The sequence below is a fragment of the Belonocnema kinseyi genome, chromosome 6, assembly GCF_010883055.1.
Source record: "Belonocnema kinseyi isolate 2016_QV_RU_SX_M_011 chromosome 6, B_treatae_v1, whole genome shotgun sequence".
Classification (NCBI taxonomy): Eukaryota; Metazoa; Arthropoda; class Insecta; order Hymenoptera; family Cynipidae; genus Belonocnema; species Belonocnema kinseyi.
In genome coordinates this window covers 3,823,645-3,834,312 of record NC_046662.1, presented here as the reverse complement: position 1 = coordinate 3,834,312, position 10,668 = coordinate 3,823,645, and the positions used below count along the sequence as shown (strand labels likewise).

General features: G+C 23.4%; 1 protein-coding gene across 1 annotated transcript in view; it reads right to left on the bottom strand.

Moving 5' to 3' along the window:
* Window positions 1–922: 922 nt before the first annotated feature.
* The window catches only part of LOC117174687 (glycoprotein-N-acetylgalactosamine 3-beta-galactosyltransferase 1-like), a 21,243-nt gene continuing 11,497 nt past the window's right edge, over window positions 923–10,668 (bottom strand). The window contains exons 3-4 of the mRNA XM_033363986.1: window positions 6,237–6,538; window positions 923–1,832 (exon numbers count right to left, since the gene is read on the bottom strand). Of these exons, the coding sequence (XP_033219877.1) occupies window positions 1,623–1,832; window positions 6,237–6,538 (512 nt within the window). The 3' untranslated portion in view covers window positions 923–1,622. The remainder of the gene's footprint in view (window positions 1,833–6,236; window positions 6,539–10,668) is intronic.

Here is a 10,668-nt window from a genome sequence, read left to right as displayed (position 1 = left end):
AACTTTCTAAAATTTGCAGGATAATTTTTATCTTTTTAAAGCTCCTAAATATCTCTTAAAATTACTCAAATTTTGTCTGCAAATATTCATTTATGAATTACACATCAAAATGAACTTTAAAATTGTCAAAATTATATAATTTTAAAGAATTTTAAGCTAGAAACATGAAATATTGAAAAATCGAAAAAATTTTAACTGGACACTTCTTAAATTAGAAGTTCAATTATTTTCTTTTTAAATAGTTTAAACATCCTTGAAAAGGTTCGAAAATTTATTTTAAAATCTTTAGAAATCTAGAAGTTATTTTTAATTTAAAATTATTTTGGAAATTTTCTCAGAACTTCTAAATATCTGTCAAAATGAATTGAATTTTTTCAAGAATTTTCAGAAAATCCTGAAAATTTTAGAAAAAAAAATTTAAAGAAAATTAAAAATTAAAAAAATTAAAAACATTTTCTTAATTTTAAAGAATGTTAAGCTAGAAACATCAAATATTGAAAAATCGAAAAAAAATTTTAACTGGACACTTCTTAAATTAGAAATTCAATTATTTTCTTTTTAAATAGTTCAAACTCTTATTTCTATTTCGTTTCCTGGCCACAAACTGCGTCAAATTTTTTCATACTTAAATCTGTGTCACCGCATACTTGGTAAATGCGATTAGTTCCTGCACGTGCTAATGATAATAAACATTAAAAGGATGAAGGAAGTCCTTATCAAAAAGGAAGATTAATTCACGACAACAGTCTTTTATTCAAATGTTCAAATAAAAATATTTATCCAACATTTAAAGGCTCATATAAAGGCGATAACGAACGTCATAAATTTCACGATTTCGCTCGTACAGATTGATCCTCACGGTTCCTATATATTCAAACTTCATTAAAAAGCTCATAAAAATTGTATTAACAGCTACAACCTCGATTTTAAATTTTTTATTACTTTAACGATTCAAATCGATTTCATTAAACGCTCGTATAAAAGCGATAACAAACTTTTTACATTCTAATATTATCTTTACCTTAATATCTACGTATTGTAAAATTTCGTACAAATTAATGTCATTACATCAATTATTATTTGTGATTCATTATTTGTACTGTATTTTATTGTCTTTACTTCAATACTACGCATATTAGATCTCTTTCTCGCAGAAAAAGAAAATTCTTTTCTGTTGCACAACCATAAGTATATGAATAAAAATTATAAATGCATACTCTACATAATACAGACTTACGAAAAAAAGTGTGATGTCAATATCAAAAGTAACATTTTATCACAAAAATTTCCTCATATCTAAAAAAAGCTGCAAAAAATGGCTCAAATTACGAATTATTGAGATTATAAAATTCATAGAGGAATTCACTCCATCTATTATAATCTAAGAATTATTCTAATTTGTGATTCTTGTGATGTCTCTTTCTCTAAAGATCTCTGGTCTCTAAAATATATCTAATATATCTCAATCTCTAATTCCTGCGATTCAAAAATATACAGAGAAATAATCCCGTGCTTTATTTTCTTTGAATACATTAAATAAATTATGAAATCAGAATATATGGCCCTATTGATAAGGCCGTTTTTGGACTCAACGAAATTCGGCGAGCCTAAAAAAATACTTTCTATTCCACTGTAAGACTTCTTACGGGTTTTTTCTGCGACTCTTGTGACGTTAGTAAAGAGTTGAAGAAGTCAGCCGATTGTATGTAAGTTTTTTTTATAAACGTCTCTGGTTCTGAATATTTCGACCTCCAAATCTGATAATATCGATCACTTGAGATCTCAGTCATGTTGTCGATGCCGAATTCTTCCTTCAAAGCAATTTTCCAGACCTAAGAATAAAATGGCAAGTTACGGACATGTATTCCTTTCTTACTTCGGGTGGCCGTTTTAATCGACGATATAAATTCCCGGTCATTTCCCGATTTTTTCCCGGTTCGCAAACATTTTTCACGGTCAATGAAATTTTAACCCTTAAATGAGACGGGGGGTCTATTGGACCCCAGACGATTTTTGAACGAATATAAAATATCGTAAATTCCATGAATTTTTCATTGTTTTTCAAAGTGTTAAAAATAAAATTTAAGTTACTACACCGATTGATTCTATAGGAAAGATGTTAAAGAATACCCAAAAAAACTTCTTAACTAAAATATCAAAAATTAAACTTTTTACAAAAGTTTAAAAACGTTGGGGTCTAAAAGACCCTAAGTGTCAGCTACGTTATTTTTTGGAGGTGTGTCATTTAAGGGTTAAAAATGGAACACTAAAGCTATAAAATTCTCCACTTGAGGTAATAAAAACTGAGCTGCAAATGAAAACACTCAAAGTGGAACTGTTCAATTTTCAACTTTTAAAATTGAAATTTAAAAGTTTTTCATTAAAAAATTGTGTACTCAAATGTTCAATAATTTACGCGTATAAAATTGAAACATCAAATATTGAAACATTGAAAAATTTTAACTGGACTCTTCTTAAATTATAAATTCAATTATTTTCTATTTGAATAACTTAAACATCCTTGAAAAGCTTCGAAAATTTATTTTGAAATCTTGAAAAATCTAGAAGTTATTTTTAATTTAAAATTATTTTGGAAATTTTTTCAGAACTTCTAAATATCTGTCAAAATGAATTGAATTTTTTCTACAATTTTCAGAAAATCCTGCAAATTTTAGAAAAAAAAAATTAAAAGAAAATGAAAAGTTAAAAAAATTAAAAACATTTTCTTAGAATACCTAGGAAAATTAAAAATGACTTTTTATTTTGGAAAATTATTTTTAAGACAATATTTAAAAAGTTTTTCAAACATTTAAACAAAATAAAAAAAAGATTCTAGGAGACTTTAGGAAAACTTTCTAAAATTTGGAGGGTAATTTTTAGCTTTTTAAAACTCCTAAATATCTCTTAGAATTACTCAAATTTTGTCTGCAAATGTTCTTTTTTTAAATTATACATCAAAATGAACTTTAAAATTTTAAAGAATTTTAAGCTAGAAACATCAAATATTGAAAAATTGAAAAAATTTTAACTGGACTCTTCTTAAATTTTAAATTCAATTATTTTCTTTTTAAATAGTTTAAACATCCATGGAAAGCTTCAAAATTTATTTTAAAATCTTCAGAAATCTAGAAGTTGTTTTTATTGGTTTTAAATTTTTAATTATTTTGTAAATTTTTTCAGAACTTTAAAAGCTAGTTGTTAAATTTTTAAGCAAAAAGATCAATTTTCTAACGAAAAAAAGAGTTTTGGACAAAATTCCAGAATTATGAACCAAAAAATTTAAATTTTTAACTAAAAAAGATAAATTTTAAAAATAAAGATTAATTTACTAACAAAAATACGAATTTTAACTAAAATTCAATAATTATAAACCCAAAAAGTTGAATTTTCAACTAAAAAAGATGAATTTTTAAACAAAAAGATTAATTTACTACAAAAAATAAGAATTTTTAACAAAACTCAAGAATTCTGAACCAAACAGTTAAATTTCCAACTGAAAAAGGAAAATTTTTAAACAAAAATATTAATTTATTACCAAAAAAGATGAATTCTCAATAAAATTCAAGAATTCTCAACGAAAAAGTTTAATTTTTAAGAAAGAAAATGTTTTTTTTAATTTTTTTTAAAATAGTGTGACTTAAACTAGTTTTTGTATTTTTAAACAAAAAGATCAATTTGTAACGAAAAAAAAACGAATTTTTAACAAAATTCAAGAATTCTCAACTAAAAAAGAGGAATTTTTAAATAAAAAGATGAATTAAAAAAAAAGATTAATTTACTACAAAAAAGACAAAAAGATAAATTTAAATGATAAATTTTTAATAAAATTCAAGAATTCTCAACCAAAAAGTTGAATTGTAAATAAAAAATATGAATTTTTAACAAAACTCAAGAATTCTGAACCAAACAGTTGAATTTCCAACTGAAAAAGGAGAATTTTTAAACAAAAAGATTAATTTATTGCCAAAAAAAGATTAATTTTCAATTAAATTCAAGAATTCTCAACGAAAAAGTTTAATTTTTAAGAAACAAAATGTTTTTTTTTCATTTAAAAAAAAAAATAGTGTGATTTCAACTAGTTGTTGTATTTTTAAACAAAAAGATCAATTTTGTAATGAAAAAAAAACGAATTTTTAACAAAACTCAAGAATTCTGAATCAAAAAAGTTGAATTTTCCACTAAAAAGATTAATTAAAAAAAAAGATTAATTTACTACAAAAAAGTTGACTTTTTAAGAAAGAAAATGTCTTTTTTTTAATTAAAAAAAAATAGTGTGACTGAAACTAGTTGTTGTATTTTTAACCAAAAATATGAATTTTTAAACAAAAAGATCAATTTTGTAATGAAAAAAACGAATTTTTAACAAAATTCAAGAATTCTCAACCCAAAAAGTTGAATTTTCACCTAAAAAGATGAATTTAAAAAAAAAGATTAATTTACTACAAAAAAGACGAATTTTTAACAGAACTCAAGAATTCTGAACCAAAAAGTTGAATTTCCAACTAAGAAAGGAGAATTTTTAAACGAAAAGATTAATTTATTACCAAAAAAAGATCAATTTTCCATAAAATTCAAGAATTCTCAACCAAAAAGTTGAATTGTAAATAAAAAATATGAATTTTTAAAGAAAACGATTAATTTACTATCAACAAAAAGAATAATTTTTCATAAAATTTAAGATTTTTCAACCAAAGACTTGAAGTTTCAACTAAAATCCACGCTATCATTTTTAATGCTCTGAATTAAAAAATCAATTAATGAACTTTAAAATTTTCAAAATTATATAACTTTAAGGAATTTTAAGCTAAAAACATTAAATATTTAAAAATCGAACAAATTTTAACTGAACACTTATTAAATAAGAAAATCAATTATTTTCTTTTTAAATAGCTTAAACGTCCTTGGAAAGCTTCAAAATTTTATTTCAAAAACTTGAGAAATCTAGAAGTTGTTTTAAATCTGTTTAAAACTTTTAAATTACTTTGGAAATTTTATCAGAACTTCTAAATTACCTGTCAAAATTAATTGATTTTTTTTTTCTACAATTTTTAGAAAATTCTGCAAATTTTAGAACATTTCTTCACAATTTCGATGTATAAATAACAATTGAACATTTATTATTTGTAGGCGAAATTTGAGTTATTTTAAGAGATATGTAGAAGTTTTTAAAGATTCAAACTTGATGTAAAACTTGAAATGATTGCCTAATATAAAACAAAATGTAAATTTTCCCAGATTTTAAACAAAAAATTAGATTCTTTTCAAGAATTGTAAAAGGCTTCAAAACAGTAAAAATATTTTCTTAATATTCCTAGGAAAATTAAAAATAACTTTTCATTTTGAAAACTTATTTTCAGAGAATATTTAAAAAGCTCTTCGAAATTTTAACGATTCCAGGCTTTCTATGTCAAATAATTCAGTGAAAGGCTCTTTACTTTTAAATACTTGGTTTTAATTTACTTGTTTTAAATAAAAATTCAAATATTCCTAAATATTCAATAATTAATCTTTTTTTATTACAAATTTCAAATTGAATGGGTTAAAAATTGAATATTTTAGACGGAAACAATATTTAAAATTGTTTAAAAATCCTTTAATTAAAAATATATTATTATTTAGTTATTTTTAAATTTAAAATAGTTTATAAACTTTCAATCACACATTCACACTTGTTTAATGACTAAGACTTTCAAATTGAAACCGTTTAAATTTTAACATTAAAATCTGAAAATTCTTCAATTTTGAACTGGTTTAAAATCTTTTTTGTTCACTTTTTATTACTTGAAGTACAAAAAAATTTTGTTAAAATTATTTATCAAATAAAAATGTTTTTCATCTAAAATTATCAACATCAAAGACTTTTATTTTTAATTTGTTCAAGTTTAGAAGAAAGCATTTAAAAATTCTTTAAATAAAAAATCTAAGCTTAGAAATAAAAATTTTTAATGAAAAATTTTCAAGTTAAAAAAATGTTGAATTACGCATTGTAAGCTAAATAATATCATAATTGAAAAACATAACAATTACGCTAATTATTTTTAAATAACTGAAATCGAACGTGGACACATTTTTCTTCTACAAATTTGTAATATTCCCGGTAAAAAAAATTCACTGTCATTTCCCGGTTTCCCGGTCACCCTGAATTATTTACCTAAATACAAGAATTCATGAAAACAGTTGGAAATAATAAGGATAAAATGATATAAAATATGTACAGAAGGTAATATTCTACTTACCTCTTCATCAGGTACTGATGTTGGAGCAGGCTTCGTACCATAATTTCCTGGCCTCGTGAATACTTTCAGATGGTAAAGGATGTAATTTAATGTGTACATTTTACCAGAATCGACGGCACTAAATGTCGCAGATCTGGTGGAGCAACAATCGGGTCCTGGTGGATAAAGAGCTTTTGTCCAATATTGACCGGGTCTTGCAACTCCCCAAAAAAGCGTTTGCAAAGAATAACCGTGAAAAGTTCCTCTCCGATAACTGTCTCTTGTGTCGGACGGATATATTCCCATCGAAGATAAATGCTTACCTGAACAATAATATTTTTTGGACTTTTAATTTCTACCAAAAGATAAAAAAAAAAATTTAAGGAAAAAAGGCGACTTTTCCATGAAAGAGTTCAATTTTCAGTCAAGAAACATTTTTTAATCAAGAAAGAAATGTACGAAATTTTTTTATTTTCCATTAAAAAAAAATTCAAACGAATTTTCAACGAAGTAGTTCGTTTTTAAGGCCATGTTACGAGTGGGTCACGTGACCAGATTCCTAATTTATCGACTCCTTTTCTGTTTCCCAACTTATTTTCAAACGAAACGCCAGATCGAGTTGAAAATTTGAGAAACTAAATAAGAAGCACTAATAAACATGTGTCTGGTCCTAAATTTTTAGAATGATGAAAAAAGTTTTTTTTTTGTAAACAAATTTTGTTTGCTTTTTTCATAATTATAAAAATTTATGACCAGAAACATGTTTAATAGTGCTTCTTATTTTGTTTCTCAAATTTTCAACTCGATGTGGCGTGCAGTTTGAAAATAAGTTGGGAAACAGAAAAGGTGTCGGTAAGGTAGGAATCTGGTCACGTGACCCACTCGTCACATGGCCTTAATGAGGTATAAATTTTCATCTAAAACCATGAATCTTCAACAACAACTTATTTATTAAAATTGGTTTAATTTTCAACTCAGTAATTGAATTTTTAACCAAAAAAGATTAAATTTGCCAAATCAAGAAGGTTAATTCTTGTACCAAAAAGACGAATTCTCAAAAAAATATTTTTACCAAATTACAGGAATTTTCAACTAAAAAACATCGTTTTACAATCAATAAGAAATAAATAAATATGTAAATGAAAAAAATTGAACAAAGCAGTAACATTTTCAATCAAAGAAATAAATCTTTAATAATAATATTTTTTTTAGCAAATTGATTAAGATTCCAACCAAGCAATACAATTTTCAAGCAGTTACATTTTTAACAAAAAAAAGATTCAATATCCACAAAATATACTAATTCACACAACCAAATATTTAAATTTTTAATAGTTGATATTTAAACCAGAAAATACAGATCCTTTATCTAAAACTGATTAATTTTGTACCAAAATGTTGCACTTTAAAGGAAAAAAAGAGTACATTTATACCAAAAGAGTTTAATTTTCAACCAAGAATGATAATACTCTACGAAAAAAAAAAAGGAATTTGAAATCAAATACATGAACTTTTTAATCAAGAGTATACATTTTCAATAAAAAGAAAATTAAGACTTTTCGATAAATCGTTAAATTTTCAAATAAAAAAAGTGCTTTCGGCACTTTTATAGGCTTATGAACCGAAAATATGAAATAACAACGAAAAGGCTAATTCTAGATTTAAAAAAATAATAAAAATTAAACAAGATTGTTACAATTTCAACAAGATAATTAAATTTTTAATCAAATAATAAAATTTTTTTAAAATCGACCAAGTACATGATTTTTCCACCAAACATGTTCAAGTTAAAAGTCGAATTTTGACGAAAAAGAATAATTTCAGTCTAAAAATGAAATAGCTGGATTTTCAGTTTAAGAAATTAATTAGTAACCATAAAATAAAAATAATTAGCAGCACAGTTTAATTTTAAACGAAAGAAATGAGTTTTCTACAAAAATAAATTAATTTTTAACCAAAAACGTGAATTTTCAAGCAAAAAGATTAATTTTCTATCGGAAAATAAATTTTTTTAACAAAATACTTAATATTTCAACTAAGAATGACAAGTTTTCTACAAAAATTAAATGATTTAATATTCAATTGAAAAATTGACTTTATAACGACGAAAGAAAAATTTCAAGAAAATAGTTGAATTTTCAACCAAAAAATGAATGTTTAACCAAATTCAAGAATCTTCAACCAGGTAAATAAATTTTTAACAAAGCAGTGCAATTTTCAACCAAGCAGTTGAATTTTCAACCAAATATTTAAATTTCGGTTTAAAAAAGTTGACTAAAAAAATCATTTATAACAAAGCCATAGAATTGTCAACTAAAAAAGATAAATTTACAATAAAAAATGTTAAAAAAATTATATAAAAGTTCAATCAAGAAAATTTGATTTGGATTGAATGTTCATCTAAATAAATTTAACCAAAACAGATGAATTTTCAACCAAAGAATATGAATTTACAATAAAAAATGTAATAGTCGAATATTCAGGTAAAAAAATAAATTTTGAAACAAAGAACTTCAATTTTCAACCAAGTAGTTAATTTTTTAACCAAATAAGACACATTTTCATCTAAAACTGAAATATTTAAATTTTCATTTTAAAAAGTTACTGAAAAAAATGTTTAACAACATATTTTAATTTTCAACCAAAAAGACGAATATTAAACAAAACAGTTGATTTTTCAAACAAAAAAGATAAATTTACTTTATAAAATGTAACAGTGAAATTTTCTGTTGAAAAAATTAATTTAAACATAAAATTTAACAAAAGAATGAATTTTAAGGTAAGATTAATTTTTTACTACAAAAGACGAATTTTTAAAAACAATAAATGAAGTTTCAACTGAAAATGACAAACTTTCATCAAAAATTGTACGGGTAAAATTTTCAGATAAAAAAATTAAATTTTAAAGGAAATAAACAACAGAATTTTCAACAAAGTAATTTCATTTTCAACCAAACGATGCATTTTCAAAGGAAATACAAAGATCTTTAGCCAGAAAAATAAATTTCCAACAAAAATGTGAACTTTCAAGCAAGAAGATTAATTTTCTAGTAAAAAATACGAATGTTTAACAAAATACATGAATTTTCCACCACAAGTTGAATTTTCAACCTTCAAAGATAAATTTACAATAAAAAATGGAACAGCTTAATTTAAAAAGGGAAAAGTTAATTTTCAAAAAAAAAAAAAAAATTTCAACAACAAAGTTAAATTTTTTATCATAAATACATAAACTTTCATTGCAGAATGTCAAATTTTCACCAAAAATTAAATGGTTCAATTTTTTGGTAAAGAATGAACCTTTGGCAAAAAAAATTCCAGAATTTTCATCAAAATAATTTAATTTTTATCAAAAATCACGAATTTTCAACCAAAGAAATAAAAACGTGTACCAAAATAGTTTCATTCTCAACCAAAGAAGATGAGTTCTCAACAAAGAAAAAAAAAACAGTTTAATTTTTATAAAAAAAAATGACTTTAACCAAACTGTTGAGTTTTTGCCAAAAGAGATTAATTTTTCACCAAATAATTTAATTTTCAATGTTGAAAGATAAATTTACAATAAAAAATGGAACAGCTAAATTTAAAGGGGCAAAAGTTAATTTTCAACAAAAAAAAAAACAATTTTCAACGACACAGTTAAATTTTTTATCATAAATACATAAACTTTCATCGCAGAATGTCAAATTTTCACCAAAAATTAAATGGTTCAATTTTTTGTTAAAAGAATGAACCTTTGGCAAAAAAATCCCAGAATTTTCATCAAAATAATTTAATTTTTATCAAAAATCACAAATTTTCAACCAAAGAAATGAAAATTTTTACCAAAATAGTTTTATTCTCAACCAAAGAAAATGAATTTAAAAAAACAGTTTAATTTTTATCAACAAAAAAAGACTTTTTTAACAAACTGTTAAGTTTATACCAAAAGAGATTAATTTTTTTACCAAAAAGTTGAATTTTTAATCTAAAAACACGATTTACAATAAGAAAATGGAATAGCTAAATTTTAGGGCGCAAAAATTAATTTTCAACAAAAAATTAAACGAATTTTCAACAACACAGTTAAATTTTTTATCATAAATGAATGAACTTTTGCAACAAAAAAACCCAGAATTTTCATTAAAATAATTTTATTTTGGCCAAAAATCACGAGTCTTCAACCAAAAAAATGAATTTTTTACCAAAATAGTTACATTCTCAACCAAAGAAGATGAATTTTCGACAAGAAAAAAAACAGTTTAATTTTTATTAGAAAAATTACTTTTTAACCAAACAGTCGATTTTCTGCCAAAAGAGATTAATTTTTCACCAAATAGTTGAATTTTCAATATAAAAACACGATTTACGGTACAAACATCGAACAGCTAAATTTTAAGGCGGAAAAATTAATTTTCAACAACAAAAAACGAATTTTCAACAACATAGTTAAATGTTTTATCATAATAGTTCA